The 25,605-nt window shown below is 41.4% G+C and overlaps 3 protein-coding genes and 1 long non-coding RNA gene across 6 annotated transcripts; 2 read left to right on the top strand and 2 right to left on the bottom strand.

Moving 5' to 3' along the window:
* Positions 1-1,967: 1,967 nt before the first annotated feature.
* LOC120821357 (complement factor B) lies at positions 1,968-9,464 on the bottom strand. Its single transcript, XM_040179799.2, has 18 exons — positions 9,145-9,464; positions 8,587-8,790; positions 8,317-8,502; positions 8,047-8,226; positions 7,524-7,610; positions 7,180-7,319; positions 6,281-6,425; positions 6,052-6,180; positions 5,544-5,654; positions 5,303-5,437; positions 4,740-4,843; positions 4,293-4,425; positions 3,986-4,124; positions 3,704-3,780; positions 3,015-3,115; positions 2,794-2,923; positions 2,495-2,544; positions 1,968-2,359 (listed from the first exon to the last, which is right to left on the bottom strand). Exons 1-18 carry the CDS (start codon positions 9,221-9,223, stop codon positions 2,183-2,185), a joined length of 2,307 nt encoding a protein of 768 aa, XP_040035733.2. The 5' UTR covers positions 9,224-9,464; the 3' UTR covers positions 1,968-2,182.
* Positions 9,465-10,564: 1,100 nt separating this feature from the next.
* On the top strand, positions 10,565-15,282 carry chek1 (checkpoint kinase 1). Of its 3 annotated transcripts, none has more exons than XM_040182529.2 (14): positions 10,565-10,749; positions 10,988-11,053; positions 11,492-11,606; positions 11,904-12,012; positions 12,377-12,441; positions 12,521-12,590; positions 12,690-12,878; positions 13,103-13,207; positions 13,309-13,392; positions 13,499-13,577; positions 13,656-13,824; positions 13,978-14,109; positions 14,228-14,329; positions 14,858-15,282. In XM_040182529.2, exons 1-14 carry the CDS (start codon positions 10,688-10,690, stop codon positions 14,951-14,953), a joined length of 1,443 nt encoding a protein of 480 aa, XP_040038463.1. In that variant the 5' UTR covers positions 10,565-10,687; the 3' UTR covers positions 14,954-15,282. The 3 variants fall into 3 exon arrangements, with proteins under 3 accessions (XP_040038463.1, XP_077962821.1, XP_077962820.1); XM_078106695.1 differs by having other exon boundaries at positions 10,616-10,749; positions 10,988-11,159; XM_078106694.1 differs by lacking the exon at positions 10,988-11,053 and having other exon boundaries at positions 10,616-10,749.
* vsig10l2 (V-set and immunoglobulin domain containing 10 like 2) lies at positions 15,207-24,310 on the bottom strand. Its single transcript, XM_078106696.1, has 12 exons — positions 24,126-24,310; positions 23,137-23,490; positions 22,775-23,050; positions 19,848-20,123; positions 18,709-18,999; positions 18,366-18,623; positions 17,992-18,282; positions 17,382-17,735; positions 16,251-16,373; positions 16,146-16,170; positions 15,940-16,040; positions 15,207-15,709 (listed from the first exon to the last, which is right to left on the bottom strand). The coding sequence occupies exons 1-12, from the start codon at positions 24,193-24,195 to the stop codon at positions 15,564-15,566; spliced, it is 2,565 nt and encodes an 854-aa protein (XP_077962822.1). The 5' UTR covers positions 24,196-24,310; the 3' UTR covers positions 15,207-15,563.
* On the top strand, positions 19,766-20,484 carry LOC144410359 (uncharacterized). The gene is made up of 2 exons (XR_013468374.1): positions 19,766-19,829; positions 20,059-20,484. It is a non-coding gene; the product is annotated as an uncharacterized LOC144410359 (long non-coding RNA).
* Positions 24,311-25,605: the final 1,295 nt, after the last annotated feature.

The following is a 25,605-nucleotide window of genomic DNA, read 5'->3' as shown; positions in this document are numbered from 1 at the left end:
CCGTTTGACTGGATTTCTGTTTTCCCCTAATTTGGTGGTATAGCAGAGCATTCAGGTTTGATGTATATTAGTTAATAGAACAACAGCCCATGAACTAAAATAATAAAACTAAGGCTACTTTCCTAAAATGCCCTTTAAATAAAATAAATTGGATATTTATCTACTGTCATAGCCTGTGAACTATTTTATCTGCCAGTAATTGATAAGGCATTTTAACGGTTCACATTGAGAATATACAGCACAACTCAGACGTCTCTTGATAATGTTATCATGAACATAAAAGCTCCCGCTCTCTCTCCCTGTAGCTAGCTACTCCACTGATATGTAACTTATAACCATCAACATGTACTGTATGTACAACAGCCTTTTTTAGCCAGACCTGGACATAAATTATACGTTTAGCTAGTTAACATCTGTTACACTCAGATAATATCTTTACCTTGACAGAGAACCTGTTTAACTTAAACAATTGAAGACTGAAGTTTTTTGTATTTTGATTATTTTAGATACAAAATCACTCTACTCTAAAGTACTTTGTTAGAAGTTACGTTTTTTATTTATCGGCCCTATCAAATACAAATGACAGAATACATATTTCAAATACATGTGTGGGGGGGTTGAGGCATGCATGCTGTTGAGTAGAACAGATGGACAGAAATCACTGAAGGTGCAACAAATTGATTCGGTCAACGGATTTTGTTTCAATTGAAGGCGGGTAGTGGATGTTTCCGTTTGCTCTTGATGCTATTGGAAATGAAAGAGAAGACTAAGGGGTAACAGAATCCTCCGGAGGGATTCAATAAGAAATGTTTTAAATGCTCGCCTTGTTTACAGCCTCTGAGACCAAGTGAAGTCTTCATTCAATTAAGCCCCTCCCATTCGTTCCTCCTCTTGCAGTCCGTCTTCGTTCGTCTCTGCCTCCCCCTCTTATCCATCTGACCTCATCCCTCTCTTCCAATTACTTAAAGGGAGACCAGATGAATGTTCCCATGGGAAACCAGTACATTACTGACCCAAAGTGCCCCCTCCACACACACACACACACACACACACACACACACACACACACACACACACACATGCAGACAATCACACAAAGGTGGACTTTCGTCATGTCAGAGAAACCAAATATTCATGTTAATGAATCACTAGCGTTTTTTTTAGACATTTAGCCAATTTGAAAATGTAACGGGAATTGCTTAATGTACATTTTAACCGGAGACAAAGCCTGACAGCATAATTGTCAACAGATCACAGTTACACAGTGAAATAACATTTGATTTGAAGCCATAAACTTGCTCTGACCACAACAAATCCTTTTTAATGCAATGGCCTGGTTTGTTTGTGGGTTGTAAAGACACAGCAATTAATGTCAAATGTGGTTCATTTTCATGTCAAAGCCAGAAAGAGAAGGAAACAACTTAATTACTCACCAGAATAATAACTTACCTTTTCACTAAATTCAATTTGGATGATCTCTGCTGGCACTCTGCCTGGCTGAGTGTCCGCATTGCGTTTGCCTGCACAGAGAGCTGGAAATGAGCCCTGAGTCACCGACCTGCTCCATCAGCAGAGCTGCTCCATAAAAGAGCTTTTGAGGGAACGTATTAAGTGCTGTAGTAAGTCTTGAATTCTGTATTTTTTTGAAGACCGTTTTGGAAATAACCTATGATTGTTAATACATGAATTATGAAAAAAAAAAACATGTCTGCCTCTATACCTATTGTATAATAAGTTCATTTAATGATATGGAGATAAGGTATCTGCACAGTTTTGTTCAACATTTAGTCCAAATTAAACTCAATCAATTATAGAGCAGTTAAGCGCAATGTTTGGCTTCTTTTGATGGTCCAACGCAGGGGAAACATTTTTACAACCTCAACAGTAGTTATTAAATTTCAGGCAATGTCATGAGCATCGTGTTGTCTTTTGAAGATCTATGAACTATTAATGGATCAGTAATGTCATTTTTGGTTGGTCAAGTGAATTTATTGACTACTTAAAATAAAGTTGAAATATCAAAATTATACAAAAAGCACAATATCGCTATAAAAGCAGTTCTGCTTTTTTTTTAATGTATGCTTTGATTTTGAAGTAACAAAGTTACATAAACCAATGTGTTTAGACATTCAGTGTACACACATCTTAAATGGCAAAACAAATTACAGTCTGAAAATACATTTTAGTTTGGCAAAAAATGCAAAGGTGGGTATTCCGTCTGGTCCACTTTTCCAAGGATCGATTTGAGAAAAGGGATAACTTTGAAAAGATTTATATGGAAATCTCGTGAGTTCGCTCTTGATTCAGCACTACCACCGGAAGCGCACAAATCCTCGTTTCCCCAGCTGACCAATGCAACCTGTGCAAGAGACTTTTGGTTAATTGACACAGTCGACAAGAACATTAATTTCATTTTATTTCCCTGTTGCCCCCGGGTGGAATTCATGAGTGATTTACTGTTCGATAACCGTGAAAAAAAAAACTAGCTTTGTACCTGTATTGTGCGACGCTCATAGTCCTTGAACACAGCACCTCCAGAGTCACCTGTCCAAACAGACACATGAGGTTAAACCCCAAACCCACCTTGAATTCTTCAAAATAATGTGCCTCACCAAGTGGTCTGCACTACTGTTGCAGGGATGTTATCTAGTGATGTGCTAATGCACAATTAGAAAAGATATTGCTGCCTCTCTTATGTGTGCTGGGGGTAAACATTATCTTAGCTCAACTCAGAGATGTTCATGGGACAGGACACAGCTCTCTTGAAGTAAAGGAATTGCACAGGGGACCTACCGCGGCATGCTACATCATCTCTGAAAGGAGTCTGACCGCCAGTGCATATGAAGTTATCCGTCACAACTTCCCTTACATCGGTAGTTGTTATGCCTTTTGCATCCAATGCATGTCGGATGCACTCACCTCTCTGCATTGGTGAGATGGAAGAACAAAAGGTCAAAGTGCCTTTTAGGTTTGTAGTGAATAATAAAGAAAGCGCACAACACAGCTCAACTTACATTTTCACCCATCTTGGCATAGACCTGTTTTAAAGCGACCGTATTTCCTTGCCTGTTCAGGAAATTGAGCCTTTCAAGATTAGTCTTGAGCAGAATCTGCTCTGTAATAGGAGAACAGATATACAGTAGATTGTACATTAGGCTTTAGAGATTTTTTATTAAACTGCTAGGCCACTATATTGACATATTTATGTTATTCCTGTCCTTTCATGGTACAATATAAACCATCTCAGATCTTGATATTACAAGGATGACCCTGTATGTTTTTGGTGTTGCACACATCTTGTATGGATCACTAGTTGGAATGTGTTTTTTTCCTCCCTGGGAGATGTATTTTTAAGCTCAAGCTTTTAGGACATGGAATATTAAATATCCCTTTTAAAATATTATTATTATAAATTATTTAAAAAAGTTGCTGTAATTATGAAAAATCCTTCAACCAAATAATGGATTTAAATTTATAGTATCTGCCAACATTGGTACTTTAACTGACAACCTTCCCAGTCTACTTTTGTTTATTTCTGTCGGAAATCAAATTGTTTAAAATGACTAAGGGATTTGAGTGGTATATTTACCACCCTTTACATGACCATGAGCCATAACAGAACATACAGTGTAGCAACACTAAAAAGGAGACCTTAGGAAAAATTGTGGCTATTTTCTAAATAGCAAAAGTCAAGTTCCCTCACCTTGTTGCTTGCAGGTGGAATCGCCAACCAGTTGTAAAGCATTACTGGTTGCACTAGTGCAAGGTATGCAAATAGGTCTGGACAAGACACAAACAATATAACATGGAGAGGAAAGTGAATAACTTTTAACACAAAATCTTCGTTCATAAAATACAATACAATATTTTCCCAAGGACTAAATGTATCCGTTTACCAGTGCATGTGTGATTTTTATTGTAAAATTTACAACGTAACATCAATTCTGAATGTGAATAATAGCGTTTGTAGGACACAAATTCTCACCTAGCGATGTTTGAGATCTTAACATCCTTCTCCAGTTGGATAAGAGCCACATCATAGTCGTAGAACTCGTCCACCCCTTTCTTCTTTTTTAAAGTAATATTGTAGTTTGGGTGTAATCTGAACAACTTAACAGTTTTCTCTGTAAAAAAAGACATCATCAATCCATTACAGAAACATTCTGTTCAAATATGGTTAGTTGAGACCCAAAAACGTGGCAATATTCATGACCAAAGGACCTAGTGTAACACCTATTGTGTTATGATCGGATGACTAAAGAAAGGTGGCATGAGTAAACATTTATCTTTACCGCTCCTCCCTCCATCATCAATCTCGACTTTGACGTGTTCAGCTTCATCTCCAAATCTGAAGCAGTGAGCGGCAGTCAAGACGAACCTGGAGGTCACCAAAGAGCCGATGCAGTAACGTTGCTTCTCTCCATTCTGCAGATGTGTATATAATAGAGTTTGTGATGGAGAACAACTGTAAAAACAAAATGGACAACACAGCATAGCAGTACATAATTTAACAGTTTTTCAATTAAATCCTATATCTGAAGGGTCCACTTTGTTGTCCCTGGGCACAATATGTCTTCATAATTTCATCATTCAAGTACTTTCCTTTGATTGTACTGATTGCTGTGGTGAAATACAAGCGGTGGGTATTCTCATGCCTAAATTATGTACAGAATTGGGATAACATGCACACATATTTCACAGTTTAATTATAAAGTTCAATGAAATACTAAAGCTTTTACCATGATGGTGATGGACGCCCACCATGGATACATTTTCCTAATGCCCTTATCTACTGTTTTATATTCCTTGTGAAGGCCACATAGATCCTTGACTTGTTCTTCATCTGCATAAAAAAACGAAAAACCTGATCAATTTTGCTCATGTTAGTATATTTAGTATCAAGAAAAGCTTCAATGTTAAAATGAAGCATCACAATGTCATTTTTCAAATATTTTGTCAGCAAACAATTTAATCTCATAGGAATAAGTCCACAGCCATGCATGAGGCTGCTGCCTACATATCGCAGTGGCTTCGAGCTGAAATTAAGCACATTTGAAGTTTTACAGGTTTGTGGACATAGGCTAAAATACGGGACAAATAAAAGTTTCGACTTGTGGATGGCGCTTAATATGAATTAAGTTAAGTAGTATAGTTATTACAATTCATCATGAGTTGAACATGAACATGTTCGTCCCACTGACGTTGCTACAAGCGCTAAGTATGTATGTATTTATTTATATACATATATATAATTTCCAAATCCCCTGCTGTATTCTTCCTTAAATTTTAAAAGACTTCTTACCAATTATCTCGTCAAATGTCTCATTTAAATTTGTAATGTCCTTCATTCTGAAGTAATGCCTGCCATCGTTTCCTGCTGTGAGTGACATGAGCTCCGTGTCCAGGATGTCCGTTCCGATGGCAAAAATATAAATGTCTGCAACAAAACAAAATGCGGCAGCCAGCGAGGTCTTATTATGTAGCAATAAAATGTTACTGACAAAATAGCATGCGGCCGAATGAGGAAGAATTAAAAAGCTCACCCAGATATTCATCTCTTGACTCATTCTTCTTTTGACCAGTGGGATCCAGGTAGACCATGTTTTTTATTTTTTGCACGGTACGGTCGGGTGATCCACCCATATTAAAAGCCCCTGCAGTGAAACAAACTATTGTGTTAAAATGATGTTCAGCAGCAGTAATTCATATTTAATCGTTTCTTTCAGCTTTCCTCAATGGTATTTTATGTTACATGAATAGTTTTTTTCTATGTTACAGACATTGTCAATTAACGGGTAGTGGCAGTTATAATAGTGAATTGATGAACATTAAAGAAATAATATAAAATATTGGGAAATAAATGTATTAAATGTCTTGCTGTGTGGAAGCTGAGGAGATAATGTTAACCTTCTGCAAGAAAGAAAATAAGCATGTGATCCAAAATGTTGCACTATTCCTCTAAAACAATTAAATCCCTAATTTGCCATCTGGAAAGGAAATGGGCAGCTTTACTGCTGGAATAATTTAATATTTAATATGAGTAGATATTACCATCTGTGAAAACGATTAGGACATGGCGATGTTCCTCAAAATTCTTTTCTCCAACTTGTTCCTTTATGACGGCCATTCTCTCCTCAAATGTTGTAAAGAGGAGGTTCAGATCTGTTCCTGTATTTTTGTCTTTGAGTCAAAAGACAAACACACACACACAAAGTAAACCATAGATCTAGTAGTGTATTGAGACAGTATTTTCAAAAACCTTTTCATATATTTGTCTTACCGTCTACTTTAAATTTTCTCAACTCTTCTATCATGTTTTTTGGCTTTCCACCTTCATTCAGAAAATCAAGAATTTTGACAACTTCAAACACTTCGGAGGAGAAAAAGGCTATTTCATAGTTTGGAGTCACGCTGAAGGAGGCAATCTGTGGAAACATAAAGTAAATCAGTTATACAAGGTGGGGTTTTAGTGGTGTGTGAACTTCTGACACTATTTTGTGAACACATGCAAACCTGTCAAACTGCTGTGAAATGTCTTCGTTGATAACAATGCAATAATGCTGCTAATGCATCAAACTGCTTATGGTTGTTATTTTGTTGATTCATTGATTCATTTATCAGCAGAAAGAGAACCCTGTAGTGTGCACTGACTGCAAGCCAAGGCACTCATGCCAAGAAGCATCAGTCACGATTATGACGTGTAATTCATAATGCATTTACTTATAATGGGCCGTTGTGCCTGCAGCCAAAAGGTGAGGGATGTTTGTCCATGTTAGGTCCAGTGCACCAAATGTGCTTCAAAAAGTGTGTCAGATAATAGAAAAGGCTACTTTGTCAGCCTTCAACATAATATGATAAGAGTTTACGGCTTTAAATTGTGAAACCCCCAACCAATTAGTACCATGACACTAACGTACAAAAAGCTAATGCAGTATAAGAATGTATAAACTAGAAATGAAACTGCATATTCAAAACTCAGATTATTATCTCAACAACAAATGCATTGCCAGCATACATTATCAGTCAGTACTTTCAACTGAGCCCATATTCTGCAGCAATTGCGCTCTCACTTATAAAAAACACACTTAAACTTAGTTTTAACATATATTGACATTTCATTTTCAATAAAACTCTCTTGTCTGACATCTGTAATCCAAAGGAAAGCTGCTTGTTTCTTACCTTCGAAATAAGTACTGTGATAGCATCTATTGCTTTATCGACGTCTTCCTGGTCGATGCTCTCAGAAATGTCCACACCAATGTAGATGTTGAGTATGCCAGATTTTGCAATCCTGATTTTTCTCCCCAGCTGTGTTTCATCTTAAAAATCCACAACATTTACTGTTATTGTACCATACATATTATATATATATATATATATATATATATAGAGAGAGAGAGAGAGAGAGAGAGAGAGAGAGAAACTCAAGTATTATGTCATAGATCACAAAATGTGCAGAAACAGCCGGACAATAGTACACAACATTGCTATTAAATATATTGTTATTAGGTCTGGAAACTTACCTGAAGGCTTTAGAACAGTTAGGCTGTCTCTTATCGCGCTGCCAAATGACTCTGAAACTTCCAAAGAAGTGTCATAGGTGTGTCTGTCTGCAAGAAGCAAAAGCCACATGAAAATAATATAACATTTTTTTTAAACTATTATATTATTATTCTATAAAGTCTATCTTCTGCACTTGATACGTTATGTCCTCTGGAAACATGGGTTGTCTGCCTGGTGAATACTGGTGAACACAAGGACTCGTCAGTTAAGTTTTTGGGTCATCATCTGGAGACACACAGCACTAAGAAAATGTATTCTCTAACTCATCGACTGCCACAATTAAATCCTGGCAGTGAAAATGTAGGTACCGACTTCCACCAGTCATCAGAGACACAACAGGAATTGACAACTCAATGTGTATTAAAGGAGGCACATGAAAGTCTGCACCCTCCCCAGGCCACCAGTGTTACTGGTAGAGTGGAGCTGATTGGCTGCTACTAATAGGGAGAAATGGTTATGCAAAGCGTTTTTTAAAGGTCTTACAGTAGCATGCCGGCTCTATGCCAGTCCACTGGCCACTCTCCTGACACACTCTTTCTTCAGAGCCCACCAACAATAGGTTGTCAATGCAGCTGTATGTCACAGTATTGCCAATTCCGAAAATGTTGCCCGTTCTTGAGGCGCCGGCGGGGATTCCCGGATCAGCACAATTGTTCTCTGCGGCTGTAGCAAAAAAAGACCAAAGACGGGTTGTGAAACTATTGCCAATGATGATCTATCCCAAACCCAAATATGTGGCTGTTCAGGACTTACAGTCCCGGCTACAGATGGGCGTGGAGCCGCTCCACTTCCCATTTGGTAAGCATACACGATTGGATGAGCCTTTCCTTGTGTATCCAGAGTAGCACTCGCACGTGGTCTCGTTGTGCACATAGTACCTCTCCAGAGACGGCAGGATGTTTCCGTTCTGCAGCACATTGGGGTCAGGGCATTCAACAACTGCAAGACAGAAGTATTTAAGCCATCATGTGAACCAGGCAGCCTGAGGAGAAACATCATCATCATCATCGTCACATCACTCACGCCTGCATTTCTGAGTGGGTCTTCTGGGTGGTGGTTTCCAGCTGCCATTGGGTTGGCACAGGCGGCTTAAATGGGGGTACGGATAGTAGCCGTCGGGACACTGGTAGATCAACGTGCTGCCTTTCTTTAGCTGCTTGGTGAATGTGTAATGGCCTCCTTTAATTTGTATTCCCTCCTCTGTGCAATCACAGCGAACTTCCCCTCCTGAAAAATAAAAGAGTCTTTTGGGGCACGCAGTGAACGTACTTTAACATATGTTAATACAAGAAGAACACATTTTAACTGGAAAAATGATTGCATATATTTGTCCCCTGGATTTTTACTTTGACAACAGTTTTCAGTTGCAGTGTGAAATTGTGGTTATTTCTTAAGCTATTGACCAAAAATACATAATTGTTTTGAATACTATATAAACATTTCCCACAGTGAACATTTACATATTGTATTTATTAGTTCAAACTATTTTACAAAATAACCAAAAAAACAACAAAATAAAGACAGTTCTTACAAAGCAAATGAAATGTAAAGAATATATGTTTTAAAGTAAATGTAGCTCACCCATACAGAGGAGACATGAAAGTACAGTAAGACTCCATTGCATTGAAAATCCCATGTTGAACCTGAAACGGAGAAACATTAATGTGAGATTTAGCAGGGCGTACAGCGATGTTCAGAAAAGGGGACTGGAATAAAAAAGACTACCCTAGTACTTATTAACTTCATGATAGATAAAGGAAAATCAATAGTATGAGTCCTCTCCCCCGAAACCCTCACATCGGCACAGGACAAGCTCCCCAAAAAATTAAAACCTTTCCATGGGGAGAAACTGGGAAGAAAGCTTAGGGAGAACGTCAGAGGAGGGATCCCCCTCCCGGGATGGACAGACTACAATGGATGCCATGTGTACAGAATGAACAATGCAAACGATGCATAATACATTCAATTCCTATGACAGAATTTAAAACATTTAATTTCAATCAACTCAACTGAATTAGACATAAAATGGGGAATTTAATTTAACTACACAGTATTAACTGATACTACTACTTAAATTTTCTGTGACCTTGAGTAGGTCAGTTTTTTTAGTCATGGATTTTCCACATTGTGTCATTGTGTACACACACTATCACATGTTGCATAAAAAACACAAGGGTTGTGACACCAAGGGAAAACACAAACATTTGCTTCATCATTTCCCAAAACCTGCGGGCACTGTTTGGAATTGATTGTTGACACACTTTTGGGCTAATTACTCAGTTAGGAGACCTATTTGCACAATGTGATGGCCTTTTTGTGAAAGCACTCTGAAAGCACTCTGAATATGTATATATTGTAAACGGAAAGATTAACAAAAACATGTTAAAAATATATTTATAATTGTTTTGTTTTTCATTTTTGTGTCATTTTGCATCACTTTGTGGTCAGATGGTAAGGAATTAAGAAGCATTCACATTCTCATACAGGTTGATTTTTTTGTCAAGGTGTCAGTTGTGAAGTCAGCTGTATTTAGATTAATTCTAACTTAATGTGTTCAGTATACACATTAATCCTTCCAAGGACATTTACAATTTGACTCTCTGACACCATCCTCAGGAGAAACTGCATCACTGGCAGGGGCTTTTACAAAGTTATCTGTTTTTGTTCCATCCAACTATTGCGTGGCATATAATAATGTAGTCCTCTGAGTTTTACACTTTTACTCAGCATTTTTCCTCAAAATCTCGTTAAGCTTTGTATTATGGCCAGATGGGCTATTTCCTACATAGCAGTTAAACGAATAGGGAAAAAACTGTAGTATTGAAATTCTAGCAACTCCTATTTCCCCCAGATCCAGACGCAGATTTATTATTTACAACAAGTGAGAGCATGGGAGGTTAAAAAATAACAGAAGATTTTGTATTTTGAGGGCGAAGTTCAATCAAATACGTTGGCAGCTGGAGGTTACTACGCAGCAAACAAACTACAGGCCAGACGTGGACCGAAGTAAAACACACGAAGAAGAAAAGGCGGCGGAAATGACGACTGAGGCGGAAGTTGTCGCCAGCAAAACAACAACGCGCCAAATTTGTGCTAAATTCACTGTTGTCACAGACGCAGACACATGAGAAGAGTTTGTCTGTGCAAATATTTAGAAAACGCTTCCGCGCGAGAAAAGTTTCGCAGGTGAGTTAAATATTGAGCTGCGAGTTGAACACATTTTTTTCTGTTTAACTTGCGCCTCCGGTTTCGTGAGTTAATGGCTTTAAAACAGCGCCGCTGACGTTGTGAAAGATAATATTAGAAATAATCAACGGCTCGACCGTGTGTCTGTGAGTCATGCGGGTTTAACGTGAGATATGTATGAGTAAATATTAGCCCTGATCGTTGGTGTGGTATGCGTGTGTGTGCTTTCTGCTTTTAGCATGGCGGTGCCTTTTGTGCAGGACTGGGACCTTGTTCAGACGCTGGGAGAGGGAGCATATGGAGAGTATGAAACCTCTTTCATCATCGATTCACATGGCCTTCATCACCTTTTCAGTCTTGAGAGCAGCGCGTATCTCAGTGCTTTAACAAATCCCAGAAATGTTCAGCTTGTGAGTGAAGATAACAGACACAAGAGTATAGAAACATATTTCTACCGTATTATCACTGGACTTTCTTGTAGAGTTTTAAACTTGCTAAGTCACAAATTCAATTATGAAAAAATTAAAAGCGGAAAAGTGTATGTAAGTGCTCCTCTTCATCTGCACACGTTGATGTGCGACAACTCATTAAATATTAAATAACGTAATCTTGTGGTATAATAATCTCGAATGTGGCAAAACATTAAAATGACTTTCCCATTACTGACACCTTCAAAACCCTCGCGTTTGTTTCCGTCTATAATTCTGTAATGCATCTTTCATTTGTGTTTTCGTGGTTGCAGAGTGAGGCTGCTGGTGAACAGGCAGACAGAAGAGGCGGTTGCTGTGAAGGTGATCGATACGTCTCAGGCTAAAGAGTGTGCTGAAAATGTCAAGAAAGAGGTCTGCGTGCATAAAGTAAGCCATTCGCCTTTCTTAGTTAGTTATATATGCAAATATATATATGGTAGATTGAGCAAGTCACCACGAGTCCATTGAACTGAATTACTTTTTATTCACTTGCTCAACACTCACCCAGTTAAATTAATTAAACTATGTGTTGGATTATATTTATTCTAAACATAAATATGTGTTATTATTTAACATGTACTTGTGTACACGTTGTAGCCATATATCCTTCAGCTCTAACTTATTTCAACTGTTAATTTGCTAGCGTGTGTGTGCACTAATGCACATTTGCTTCTGTTCTGGTAGATGCTCAAACACGCCAACATCGTTCGTTTTTTTGGCCATCGAAAGGAAGGTACTACTATGTATCTGTTCCTGGAGTACTGCACCGGAGGAGAGCTGTTCGACCGAATAGGTGAGACTGACGACTGGAGGTGGCTGTTTTCTGGGCGGGTTGAACCAGTAAAAGTAATAATATTTTCTTAAGGTCCCGCATGACCCGACCATCCAATCATCTCCTTAACGTGACGACTGTCATGCCAACAATAATAAGGATTAATTTTTAAACCCACAAAATATACTTGAAATCCCCATTGAAACAAGAATTTTACATTTACTTCCCAGAAAACCGCAAATTCCTTAGTCTTTAACTCATTTGTATTTTTTGATTATGATTTAAAGTACACCAACTGTGTAAATGACATACAATATTGTTAGTAAGCCTATACTTGGATGTTGCTCAATCTAGTCATTTAAATGTTTTATTTCTTTTATTTTAGAGCCGGATGTGGGGATGGTAGAGAAAGAAGCTCATAGACTTTTCCAGCAGCTAATAGCGGCTGTGGTGAGTGAAGCGAATCTGCTCATTGATGTGACCTTCTGCACCCGTTTCTGTCGTCTCAAATTCTCATTCTCTTTTAAAGGAATACCTCCACAATGCTGGAATCACCCACAGAGACATAAAGCCAGAGAACATTCTCCTGGATGACAAAGGTGAGGAGACGCAGTGTGTACCGAGGTGCCCATTAATGAATAACTTTGGTTTGCATAATATAATAACCATCATCCGCGGTTGTCTTTCACCTTTTTTAGATAACCTGAAGCTGACAGATTTTGGCCTGGCCACCATGTTTCGTTTCAAAGGACGAGAACGTCTCCTTAGTCGTCTCTGTGGGACACTTCCGTACGTGGCTCCGGAGCTTCTCAGCCAAACAGAGTACAAAGCTCAGCCTGCCGATATCTGGGCTTGTGGGATTGTCCTCACTGCCATGCTGGCTGGAGGTATATTACCGACCTCTGTGGGCCAATACACACTCTATTGTGACGGTTATGTTACATTGAATTAAACCGTTGCAATCCAACTAGCACAAAGAATATTTACAACCTAAAAAAGTGATCTGAGTTTTCTACATCAATGGTAAAGATACAACCGAAGCTAAAGCAACTCTCTTGCTCTAGATGTGTGGCGATCTTTCGTCAATGTGTTTGTGTTGCCTCTTTGTCAGAGTTGCCGTGGGATCAGCCGACCGAGAGCTGTCAAGAATATTCAGACTGGCTTCAAAAGAAAACTTACCTACCTCCTTGGAAGAAAATACAACCAATGCCTCTTAGTAAATCCCAAATTATACTTCAATTTTTACGTTCAAATGCTACGTTTTTTACATTGTCTGGGGATTACAAAAAGTTTATTTTTATTCATTTATTTTTACAGGTTTGTTGTCCAAATTACTGCTGGCCAGTCCGGATGCACGCATCACAATCTCAGACATACAGAAAGACCGCTGGTTCAGTCAAAGCAAGTTTTTAAAAATGAACACAATACAATCGGTTTAACTTTAGGTGCAATGTTCACCGTACTCACGTTCACCGCGCTCTCTATATCTGTCTGTGTGTCTCTACAGGTGTGAAGCAGCCGCCACCAGGCTCCATAGGAAACAAACTTTTTCGGTCAGATGGGGGACTCTCATCACGCACCAAAAGGTCTGAGCGTTATTGTCTCTTTTTTTTTTCCACCCAAATGTGTGTTTGCGCGTAATGACCACGTCTCTCCCTCCGCAGTGATGATAGGATGCAGTTTTCCAGCTCTCAACCTGATTTTGCGGCAGGTAGCTGGGAAGCCATGTTGATCATCGGCCAAAGCGAAGGCCAGGTCAGCTTCTCCCAGCCAACCAAGCCGGAACACATGCTGCTCGGTAGTCAGCTACTCGGCACACCGGGAGCCAGTCAGGTCATTTGCATTCTCTTTGCTACATTTAATTAGTAATTCATTTTTTCATTGTTTTTTTTTTCCCTGTTTGTCAACAGAAATAAAATTGAGGTTTTATGAAATTCTGCTTTTTAAAAGGCGGCGTTAATGCAAAGTTCTTTCTTCTGTGTGCAGTCGCAGTGGCAGAGATTAGTGCGGAGAATGACTCGTTTCTTCACCACTGTGAATGCCGACGTCTCCTTATCAGCGCTGAAAGACACCTGTGAGGGCCTGTCGCTCTGCTTCAAACTCACCTGCACCAAACAGGTACAGATCCGTGCAGCTTTACAGTTGAAAACGTTGATGGGTAGAGATAAGACCACCTGCACCACGCAGCCAACACACACCATAATGCAGTCTAATGGACCCCCCTTCTGCCCTTTAGGTGACGGTGAGCACTCTTGACAAACGCAATAATAAACTCATCTTCAAAGTCCACTTGCTAGAGATGAACCGGCGAGTGCTGCTTGACTTCAGGCTGTCTAAGGTGAGTTTTAGCTTTTCTAAAGGTGATTATGCAGAAAATTGTCCCATTCCGGGAGTGAAAGCAACAGGATTTTGGGGGAAATGTTCCCAATAAGACAACTGCAGTGCATAAATATACCAGTATATGTTAATTAACAGTATATTTCATTATTAACGCTTTCGTTATCTGATATAAATGTTTTTTACCTTTTTTACATTTGTGTAAAATTAATCAAGTGACAAACTGCAAGGAAAAATAATTTACACACAAGTATTTTCAAAAATGCACAGGAATTGAGAAAAGAGTTATTATTCATAAAAGGCTTTGTTCTGAGTTCCACGCTATGGGTTCATGTCGAGCTGATGAGTCACCAAAACTGTCCGATTGCTGATTTACATGTTCATCCAAACGACCTCATGATTGCACCTTTTGAGTTTATGAGTAACGAGTTTTAATATGAAAACAAAATGTACCTGTACCAGAGCTGAAAGAGATCAATATGTATTTTCCAAAACAAGTTAACTAAATGAATCACAACTCTGTTTCCAGGGTGACGGTCTCGAGTTCAAGCGTCTCTTTGTGAAAATAAAACAGAAGCTTGGAGACATCATCAGCACTCAGAAGATTTTGCCTCCCATCGTATAAGCGACCTCTGCATAGAGACGCACACTGCTACGGACGTTGGAGGGAGAACCTGCTGATGTTTATCTTTTTCACTGGTATTTGAAATGTGTTCTCCTTCAAGCCTGTGTTTGTGTGTAGACTCTTTTGTTTCCTGGCATTTCTATTCTTGTGAGAATTGGTTGAGCGTTTGATGACATTGTTGATGTTACACTTTCTTAAGTCAGCCATTTGGTTGAGTGTTTAGTGCTATACACACATCTGGATAAAGCCAAGTGTTGTATGTGTGTGTTTAATTTGTTCTAATTGTGTTCACGGCGATACAAAGTCTTGATTAAATTATTGAAAATAAACCCATTGTGTGTTTTGATGGATTATGCTTATAATGACTAAGAACTACCTCAAGAAAAACGTCATTTTAGGATTTGCTTTGAGGTCAGCCAAAACTTGAAATGAAAATATATAAAAGCCTTTTGTATGAAATTGTTAGATAAGGAAACAGCAGGTGCTGTCTCATCAACAAGAAAACTCACATTTAACCGTTATCAAAGTCGCATGCTAAATACTGCCAACAGAACTATTACTTCTGTGTTAACTTACGACCAAAGAAGTTTATACTATATGTCCGACTAGTCTATGATCCTGTAGCATTGAGGGTGATGGTGACGCTGACGGGCTCGTTGTCGTCTCCAGGAGGCGGGGCTTGGCTGGTGTTGAGGGGGGCGCTGCGTGGGGAGGCGTTGAGGGGCGATGCTGCCCGGGGTAAAGCCATGGCTGGAGCTGGAAGAGAAGAAGATACGGTCCAGCATCATCAAGACTTAATTCCACTGTTTTCAGAATTTTAAACACCTGGGTTGAAGTGCAGGCCCCTTTTTTTGCCAGAGGTCATCCATTTGTACAAAAGCACCATGTTCTGATTTGTTTAGTTTTAAAATGAACGACCAGCCCTTTAGTTTCACTTTCAGAAGTGTGACTGTAATAATTATTTATATTGACTGGACTGATCTTACCTGGACTAGAGGATCCCATGATCTCCTCCATTCCTCCCTCCAACCTGCCTACCACTTCATCCTCTGGAAAGTTGATGTTTTCCCTCGACTGGCTGTGCTGCCTGGACGCACCAGAAGAAGAAGAATGTCTTATACAAAGAACTACCGACATGTTTGAAGAAACAGCACTGTAATTCCTGGTATTGTACAGTAAGGCAGATACTTACAAACCAAACAGCATGTCATGTAGCCCTGGGAGGAGAAACATAACATTAATGCTACATAATTGTGACAACGGCTTAATCATTCAAGTCATTGTGTGTGGGACTCACGAGGACTGTTGTTGCGGTTTCGGATTATGAACACGAGCAGCAGCGCTGTGAGGAAGGCCGCAACGAGCATCCCGCCTACAGCTGCTCCAATCACAGCAGGGTACACGTTGTAGCGTGGTTCCGCTGCAACACATCGGTCACACATTGCAAAATAGTCCACCTCTGAGAAAACACAGACTTTGTTTCATCGTCACGTTTCAGCTCCCTGTAGTGGTTCTCAACCCGTGTCCCCTTACTCCTCGTACTGTGAAATTAACCATCTTCCCTGAATGTGTTTGGTTTGAAAAATTATTACTTAAAAAAAAAGACAATTTAAAACATTCTTCCTACAAATAAAAGGGAGCAATAAGACGCACCAGTGCTGAATTTAACAGGCATTTTGCAGCTGCTAGGACCGGTATCTTTAGGGTTAATGTCGCAGTTAATGTGACATTATTGAGTCAGGTCATGGATTTTTAACTTTTTTTTTTTTTTACACGCTGTACTTGGGGATTTACTGTTATCCTGTCAGCTAAATGTCACTTCTGGCCACTGTTTAAAGAGAGCTTATCTAACCGTTGCTAAAGTTGACCCTGTTGAACTGGGCGTAGTTGTAGATTAACTGAAGCCCTGGCGGTACACGGGTGGAGAACCACTCCATTCTACACTGACACCTGACCTACAATCCTGTCTGTGCCCCAAACAAGCACCTCGCTTGGTTAAAGCAATAAAATCCTGCCGTAAACGATATAATGAACACAACGAATTTTGAAGGAGAAGCACACAGTTCAAGTTCAAGCAAAGGTGAGGAGCAGGGCAAGGAAGGAGGTGAACAGGAAGTGAGGGAAAGTGTGAGGTGTGTTTAAATAAATGTGTATCTGTCGTTGTTTGTGTCTGAGTTTTTTCACCTAAGTGGGTAATGAAAAAAAGAAAAGAAACAAAATGTTAGACAGTCATTGTAACATTAATCACAACAAGACACGAGCATGTTTGAATAACCGCCTAACTCACCCGTCCTCTATTCCAAAAGTCACAGTATCACATGCTTGCCCTCTTTTTTTAATCATGTGTATGTAAATCATCCCTAACTCGAACACCTGTCTTCACCAGAGTCCTTCCAAACGCTTTCCTCACTCCATTCAGTCACTGTACCTGGAGTCTTTGCTGCGGAAGGATGTCCCACGGTGCGGTGGTTGACAGGTGTAATGCGGAACCGGTACGTCACGGTCGGCGTCAGTTTCCCGACCGTATGAACCCTGACTCCCGGGTCCTGGATGATGTTGGAGTACCAGACCGGCGCACCGATCCGATCCTCCGCGTCCTCCTTTGAATCATTGTTGCTGCCTCTCCTTCCCGGTTTTTCTGACACCCAAATGTGCTGCAAGATGAAACCTGTCCAACCTCCTCCTTCCTCGTCCTCTACCCGCCATTCCAGCTCCACCTCGTTGCGCATTCGGCTGTTGTAAATCACGTTGACCAGGGTGGCATTGGGTGGCACGGGGTGCCCTGATGAAGACACAAAGCACAACCAGTAAAATGATCTGTTACATTAACCGCCTGTCACCACAATTTGATGTTTTTGAATTTCTACGCAGGGCTTTTCCCTTATTTTCTGTTATGCTAAGCTAAGCTAACGTCGACGTCGACCTAGATTGTGGTATTAATTAAAAAATATATATTTATCAATTGTGTTTCCCCAAATATCAAACCACTCCTTTAAAAACATCTGGCTGTAAGAGGCAAAAGAAGTATACAAACTTACTCTTAACCACTAAAGTGACGTTGATTTCTGCTCCTCCCACTGCGTTGGAAGAGGAGCACCTGTACTCCCCGCTGTCTTGAGTCTCATCCGTGTCTCTCACAGTCAGATTGGCCCATGCAGATGTTTGCAGCAGGGCATACTTGGAGGTGTCTCTGACGCCCACGCCCTGATTGTTGTACCAAGTTATTTCGCTGACAGGAAGGTAGTTGGCTCTCAGGTTGCAGTTGAGCTGAACATCACTCCCCTCGTATACGGACACAACTCTGCGCTGCGTCAGCAGCACCGGAGCCTCTACAGGTGACAGTGTACACATGAGTTAGTTAACAAACCATATCTGATATTTTCCTGCGTTGTGTCTGATAATGTTCACTGACCCAGTGTCAGCCTGCAGGTCTTGGTCTGGACCAGAAGTGGGTGCTTTGCGTAGCAGGTGTAGGGTTTCCCGCCGCGGGCGGTGCCGTAGCGAAGGATCAGGATGTTGGAGTTTTCTTCCCCCCCTTTGCCCTGGACGCCGGGGCCCTCCCACCACACCAAGGCTTTTGGGGCCCCACCGTCCCAGGTGCAGGATAGCATCAGATACTCTTTATTGTTGGTCACGTAGGCAAAACACAGTGGCTCCGCAGGGGGAATATCTGGGAGAGGGGGAAGAGGTTTAAGTGACGTGTGAACGATGAGCATGGAAAACATCCTGTTTTTCTGTCTGTTTCTTTCTCTCACATGTGCGTGCGCTGCACTCTGTTGATTGTTTGAGTGCCAGGTGGGAGCCCCTGCAGGTATACAGGCTGCTGTTGGAAGTCAGGTCTTCAGACGACAGCAAGATGGCAGTGTTGGCCAATGGATTTGTTTGCAGCCGTGTGTCAGCCCCGTCTTGTCCCGCCTCCGAGGGCAAGGGTCCTGTCCAGTGGAGGGAGGGGGAGGGTAATCCACCGGGCCAGGAGCAGAGAAGTCTCAGAGCGGTGTGATTCAGAGCCGGCTCCACAGAACAGGTGGGGTTGCCGTCGGGCGGGTCTGCGGGGGTAAGATACAGGGTAGATACACTTATCAAGATACACTTATCACACGGTGCGAAGTAAGAGGTCAGAGGTCACACTCACAGTAGACAGTCAGGCTGATGGATTTTTTGGAGCGGGTGTTGAGGTAGGTGTTCTGCGCCAAGCAGGCGTAGTCGCCAGTGTGCATGCGGAGGATCTTGGTGATGGTTAACTGCGGCCCGGTGTGGATCTGGGAGTTGTTGTAGAACCAGACGTACTGACTGGCCGGGTTGGACTGGGCTTCACACAGTAATGAGACAGTGTCTCCCTCCAGGGCTGAATATCCCCGCTCTGTTATGCTGTAAGGAGAAACGTCTATCTGAGGGACGTCCGGGCCAACTGAGGAGAAAAGGACATGGACACTCAAGATATGTAGGATGCTGACGTGTTACCTACGAGTCTGACAGTAGCCATCTCCTGCTTTGTTTCTGCGTTGAGACAATTGACAGTATTTCCAGCTCTTCTTTACATTTTGTCACAAGTGGGATAGTTCAGCAAATCAAAACCACAAAAAGACTCAAGCTTCTTGTCAGGAAGTCCTTAGTTACCACCCCAAATTCTCAATTAAATAAAGGACGGAGTGATTTTTGACAAAGATGTGTATTAAAAAAATGCCTGCTATTTTTCTTTTGGTGATGCAAGTATGAACTGATTATCTATAGTGCAAAAGAAAACATACGAGTAGAATGACAAGCACCAGTCCTTTAACCAACGGAATCATCACCTCGTCTCTCCATTTTCAGCACCAAGACAGAAGAACGCAGGTTACGGGAGAAGGAGCACTTATCACACGGTCCAAAGTCAGAGGTCAGAGGTCACACTCACAGTAGACAGTCAGGCTGATGTTTTTTTTGGAGCGGGTGTTGAGGTAGGTGTTCTGCGCCAAGCAGGCGTAGTCGCCAGTGTGCATGCGGAGGATCTTGGTGATGGTTAACTGCGGTCCGGTGTAGATCTGGGAGTTGTTGTAGAACCAGACGTACTGACTGGCCGGGTTGGACTGGGCTTCACACAGTAATGAAACAGTGTCTCCCTCCAGGGCTGAATATCCCCGCTCTGTTATGCTGTAAGGAGAAACGTCTATCTGAGGGACGTCCGGGCCAACTGAGGAGAAAAGGACATGGACACACTCAAGGTCTGACAGTAGCCATCTCCTGCTTTGTTTCTGCGCTGAGACATTTGAGAGTATTCTCAGCTCTTCTTTACAGTTTGTCATATGTCGGAAAGTTCAGCAAATCAAAACCACAAAAAGACTCAAGCTTCTTGTCAGTAAGTCCTTAATTACCACCCCAAATTATCAATTAAATCCCTCTCAAAGGACGGAGTGATTTTCTCACCAAAAATATATAACATATAAATGATGTAGATTTAATTGCAAACACACAGGTCCAAATGACTTGTAAAAACATGAATGGAAGACAACATGTTTTAATTTCTTGTGGAATTAAAAGCAATTCAACTGAAATGTGCCTTTGCATAAAAATACAGAAATCTGTTGAGCCAATTATTCATGTACAGTTTGCTCTGCAATGCCTTTCTTCTTGAAAGACAAAGATCCATCCATCCATCGTCAAACTGCTTATCCTGCACACAGGGTCGCGGGGGGGCTGGAGTCCATCCCAGCCAACTTCGGGCAATAGACAGGGTACATCCTGGACTGGTCGCCAGCCAATCGCAGGGCTACACAGAGACACACAACCATTCACACATCTACAGGCAATTTAAAGTCCCCAATTAACCGGATCCCCAGAGCATGTCTTTGGACTGTGGGAGGAAGCCGGAGAACCCGGAGAGAACCCACGCAGACACGGGGAGAACATGCAGACTCCACACAGAAAGGCCTCTGGGCAGAATCGAACCCAGGACCTTCTTGCTGTGAGGCGACAGTGCTAACCACCACGCCACCGTGCCGCTGAAAGACAAAGATGTGTATTAAAACCAACGCCTGCTATTTTTCATTTTGGTGATGCAAGTAATACACATGAACTGATTATCTATAGTGCAAAAGAAAACATACGAGCAGAATGACAAGCGCCAGTCCTTTAACCAACGGACACTTGCCATGGCTGTGACATCACAGAGGGGTACCTGCCAGAGAGTCCCATCAACTTCCCCGACGGCCCGAACGGAGAATCGGTCGGCAGCACTTCCACACTCTGCTGTGTGTGTGTGTAAGTTGGGGTTTGTAATAGTGTGTGGATGTGCATGTTCACTTGCAAGCTTTGGGGTGTGTTTAGAAGTCTTAGTGAATATAAGGATGTTAAAATATGACAGCTAATGCAGTAAATACAGTATGGATGATGAAAACAGAGGAAGCAGGAGAGGTTTAGTTGAAAGTGGAATGATCAGGGATGTTTAAAGTATGAAATTCAGTGTTAATGAAGACAAAAATCAAATTCAGACCCTGGATTTGTGTTTTCTTAGTCTTGTGCTTTAAATGTCCAATCTGAATCATCACCTTGTCGCTCCATTTTCAGCACCAAGACAGAAGAACGCAGGTTAGGGCTGAGCGGAGCTCTCAGAGGAGAAGGAGCACTTATCACACGGCCCGAAGTCAGAGGTCAGAGGTCACACTCACAGTAGACAGTCAGGCTGATGGATTTTTTGGAGCGGGTGTTGAGGTAGGTGTTCTGCGCCAAGCAGGCGTAGTCGCCAGTGTGCATGCGGAGGATCTTGGTGATGGTTAACTGCGGCCCGGTGTAGATCTGGGATTCATTGTAGAACCAGACGTACTGACTGGCCGGGTTGGACTGGGCTTGACACTGTAATGAGACAGTGTCTCTCTCCAGGGCTGAATATCCCCGCTCTGTTATGCTGTAAGGAGAAACGTCTATCCGAGGGACGTCCGGTCCAACTGAGGAGAAAAGGACATTGACACACTCAAGGTCTGACAGTAGCCATCTCCTGCTTTGCTTCTGCGCTGAGACAATTGAGAGTATTCTCAGCTCTTCCTTACAGTCTGCCACAAGTGGGATAGTTCAGCAGATCAAAACCACAAAAAGACTCAGGCTTCTTGTCAGCTCATCCTTAATTACCACCCCAAATGATCAATTAAATCCCTCTGAAATTTTTTTGACAAACAACATATAATTACATCAAATTGGATATTTTGTAGATTTTAATTGCAAACACAAAGGTCAAATGCTTTTTCAACATTAATGGAATTTTCATTTCTTGTTGAGTTAGAAGAAATTCCGTTGAAATTTACTGTCGCAGAAAATAATGAAATTTGTTGAGCAAATACATGTACAGTAATGTACATGTATTTCTTTACTGTACATGTAAAATCTTAGGAAAATGAGTGAGGTCACAATCTCCTACAGCTATGTTCCTCTTTCTGTGTCTCAAATTAAACTCACTGGAGCTCAAGTTCTAACAAGGACGGTTAAAAACAGGTTTAGAAATACAAGCCTAAGTAGAAACAGTGAAACATCCTTTGAATGCCAAGAACAAATGGATGTTTAAATCAGACAAAAGCTGGCCTATGACTAAAACATGAAACATTGTGAGTAATGATTTCTCAAAGTTATCATTCAACGCATGTTACATGGTGACATTTTCTGTGTGTGACACATAGCCTACTGAAGATGCCTGTCCCCGTAATTATTGATTACTCACATCAAATGCCAAAGAAAAGACAGAGAAGAGACATCAAGCACGAAAAGATTGTGCGCTTCAACTGTCATGCTTTAAATTGGCCTTTGAGGGTTTTTTAATTCAACATCACCCAAATTCTACCTTCTGAAAATACTCACAGAAGGTGTTCAGCCACAACCTGTCAGAGCTCTCGCTGTTGACAGCGTTGCTGGCCACACATCGGTACCAGCCGGTGTGATTGCGGTTGATGTCGGTCACGTTGATGACACTGGCGTTGCCCAGTGCAAAGGCAGAAATGTTCCCGCCGCTGGTCTCGTGCTGCCACGCATACTGGATCGGCCCGGTCCCGTTTTCCAGATGGCAGCGCATCCACACCGAAGAACCCTCCACTGGAGATACGTCACTCATCAGGAGGTGCGGCTTGCTGACAGGGACTGCGTTCGAGACAAAGTCACACATGTGGGAATCTTTACCATCTAACCGCCTTAAGGTAATTTTTTCAGAGCATCGGAAGTCTTACCTCGGACAGTGAGGTACACAAAGTAGTAGAAGACCCTGGGCTCCTGCTCTATGTCATAGAAGGCCTGACAGGTGAACAGGCCTTGTGCGGCCACGGGTAGTTGCTCGATGCTCACGGCTGCACTGTTTGAGATGACCGAGAGCTGCCCGAGCGTCTGGGCCTGCTGCTGGAGCCGCTGTCCTTTCCCCAAATTGTACACCACAGCCTTGATGGCATCGGTTCCCGGTTTTGTGAAGCTCCATATGTATATGTCTGGCAAGGTGGTGCCGCACTCCAGGATCACCGCTTTTCCCAGCACCCCGTACACATCGGTGTTCTGGTACACAACCTCCCAGTTGGGATTGACCTGCACCTCTGGGAGAGGGAGAAGATGCATAGAGAAGCAAACGTGTGCGTGTGTGTCAGGGGGAAAAGAGATGGTGGTGTCGAGTAACCTGCCAGTGTTCAGTTTCAGGATTGATTACGCTGTAAGTTACAAGCGATTGCAAAACAAATACATGGATTTCATATTCAAAGTCAAATGACCTTTTCCATTTAATTAAACCATCTTTTTCTTTTTCAGCCTTTCTCTTTATCTGTAACTTCCAAAATGACTTTGAATGCAGTGAACTTCCACACAACACTCCTCAAACGAAAAACAAGGCGTTTTTTTGTATTTTTTATGATTTATCTACTTAAAGCCTAGCTGACGTATCCATTAAGGTCACCTAGATATCAGCTTGTTGATATATATTATATACTACAGTATACAGTACAGTATTAAATATCAACAGTATTAAATATCAACCTCCAATATCAAGTATGCCGTACTACATTTCAAATCTTAAATTTGAACAAGAGAATTTAAACAGATTCTAAAGAAAGTCAATTAATGCTAAATCTTTTTTGCCCAGCAGCTCTCTTCATTTTGTATGTAGTCATAATTCAAGTAATGTTTAATGAAAACACAATTTTTACTGAAACTGTATGAATCCAAAGACAATCCTTACCCACTGCCTTCGAGGGGACGGGGCTGCAAGCTAGAAACAAAAAGGCCAGCCCTAGCAGTTGGGCAACCATGGTATCATGACGATCCTGAGTCCATCAACCTCTTCACAAAAAGAAAAGAAGAAAAGGAAAAGGCGAAGCTTTTCGGACCACAAAATCTGCTTTTTATCAGCTTCTCCCAGACGGCCGAGGTCGCATCGTATCTAAGTTTCTTGGAGAATCCAGTTCCAGGCACTGACTTCATCAGACTGAGAGTAGGAAAGGACGCAGGCTCACTAAACTGATTTGGGCTAAATAATGCATGTATTTTTCTTTTCTCTCTCTTCTCTTCTCTCGTTCTCCTGCAGGGTTAGAATAACACAGTGATACCCAGCTCATCTATTATAGAGGCATGGGTGGACAGGTTAGCCTTCCACACATGCTTGCACATGAACTAATACAGGAACATCCCACTGCAAAGGCCTTCCATGTTTTCATGCACTTATATGCATATTTATTCATAATTGTGTGTGTTCATTTTCTCCTGCTCAAACTGTGGTGTTGTGTGACACCGTGGGAATACAGATATAAACATGTTTATTACACGCATTTCAGTGAATGCAAACAAAAAAGCAGGGATTAAAAAGGTTTGCCCTTGGTTTTTGTAAGGTCAACAAGATCTTATAGGTTACACAAACAAAAATATTTCCATCTTGGTCTCTTTCCATCTTGGGCAAGTTGTAGAACGAAAGTCTCCAGATTTTAATTCAAGAGGTCACTTGGTGCCCAGAGAGCAGAGTAAACGCTGCTGATGGGATTAGGATTAAAATAGATTTAGAAATCTGGCGTCTCTTAGCGATGGTCAATCATCATTCACAATCATTAACAATTACTCTTATTCTTTAAATAATTCTAATGTGAGTGAAAAATGAGGAGGAGAGGAATCAATAAGTGGATCTATGAGTATGCAAAGTGAGACGTGTGTCATTAATGAATGAAGGACAGAGATCAATTTCCTTCCCTTGGCAGAGACTGAAATGCAAATGTTGCAGATAGATGTCACTTTTATCCCGAATTAGAATCACACCAAAACCATAATAGCAATGTCATATTCCTGCATTTTCTTCTGTATTTTAAAATAATGTATGTCCATGTATATCTAGTAAAGAGCAAACAGTTAACAGACGTGCATATGCATGTAGATCTGTCGGTTCATTGCAAAAAAGGCTGTTTGTGAAAGCAAGACATAACCAGCAACTTTCTTGTCAACCATGCGACCGCCTCCTCCCTCTGACAATGTTCCAACACTCCCCCGAGGATTTGAATTTGACACTTGCTGTGCCATGGAAAGATTCCACTAAAGAAAAAAAGGATGTGAAGAAAGGGAAGCTCGGTCATGCTGAGCTGGCAGCTGAAGCTGGAGCTGAACATCAAGGCTGAAAAGTCTGTGAGCGCCCCGTGAGAGCCGCGCACAGGGAACCTGCAGCAAACTGTTTGCTGGCG

Source organism: Gasterosteus aculeatus, chromosome 7 (genome assembly GCF_964276395.1).
Source record: "Gasterosteus aculeatus chromosome 7, fGasAcu3.hap1.1, whole genome shotgun sequence".
Classification (NCBI taxonomy): domain Eukaryota; kingdom Metazoa; phylum Chordata; class Actinopteri; order Perciformes; family Gasterosteidae; genus Gasterosteus; species Gasterosteus aculeatus.
Note: the sequence above shows the minus strand (reverse complement) of the source record. Positions and strands in the feature narration are given on the sequence as shown.

Excerpts from the sequence above, each read along its gene's own strand:
- LOC120821357 (XM_040179799.2), bottom strand. The coding sequence starts at position 9,223 with ATGTTTCTCCGTTTCAGGTTCAACATGGGATTTTCAATGCAATGGAGT. Across the intron at positions 4,426-4,739 it reads GGGCGTCCATCACCATCATG|AATGGAGAGAAGCAACGTTA; the intron begins GTAAAAGCTTTA and ends ACACATCTGCAG. Across the intron at positions 2,924-3,014 it reads ATGCCAAGATGGGTGAAAAT|AGAGGTGAGTGCATCCGACA; the intron begins GTAAGTTGAGCT and ends TCACCAATGCAG.
- chek1 (XM_040182529.2), top strand. The coding sequence starts at position 10,688 with ATGAGAAGAGTTTGTCTGTGCAAATATTTAGAAAACGCTTCCGCGCGA. Across the intron at positions 11,607-11,903 it reads AAGAGGTCTGCGTGCATAAA|ATGCTCAAACACGCCAACAT; the intron begins GTAAGCCATTCG and ends CTGTTCTGGTAG. Across the intron at positions 12,013-12,376 it reads AGAGCTGTTCGACCGAATAG|AGCCGGATGTGGGGATGGTA; the intron begins GTGAGACTGACG and ends CTTTTATTTTAG.
- vsig10l2 (XM_078106696.1), bottom strand. The coding sequence starts at position 24,195 with ATGGTTGCCCAACTGCTAGGGCTGGCCTTTTTGTTTCTAGCTTGCAGC. Across the intron at positions 23,051-23,136 it reads TGTGTACCTCACTGTCCGAG|TCCCTGTCAGCAAGCCGCAC; the intron begins GTAAGACTTCCG and ends TCTCGAACGCAG. Across the intron at positions 16,374-17,381 it reads TTCCGCAGCAAAGACTCCAG|CGGAACCACGCTACAACGTG; the intron begins GTACAGTGACTG and ends GATGTGTTGCAG.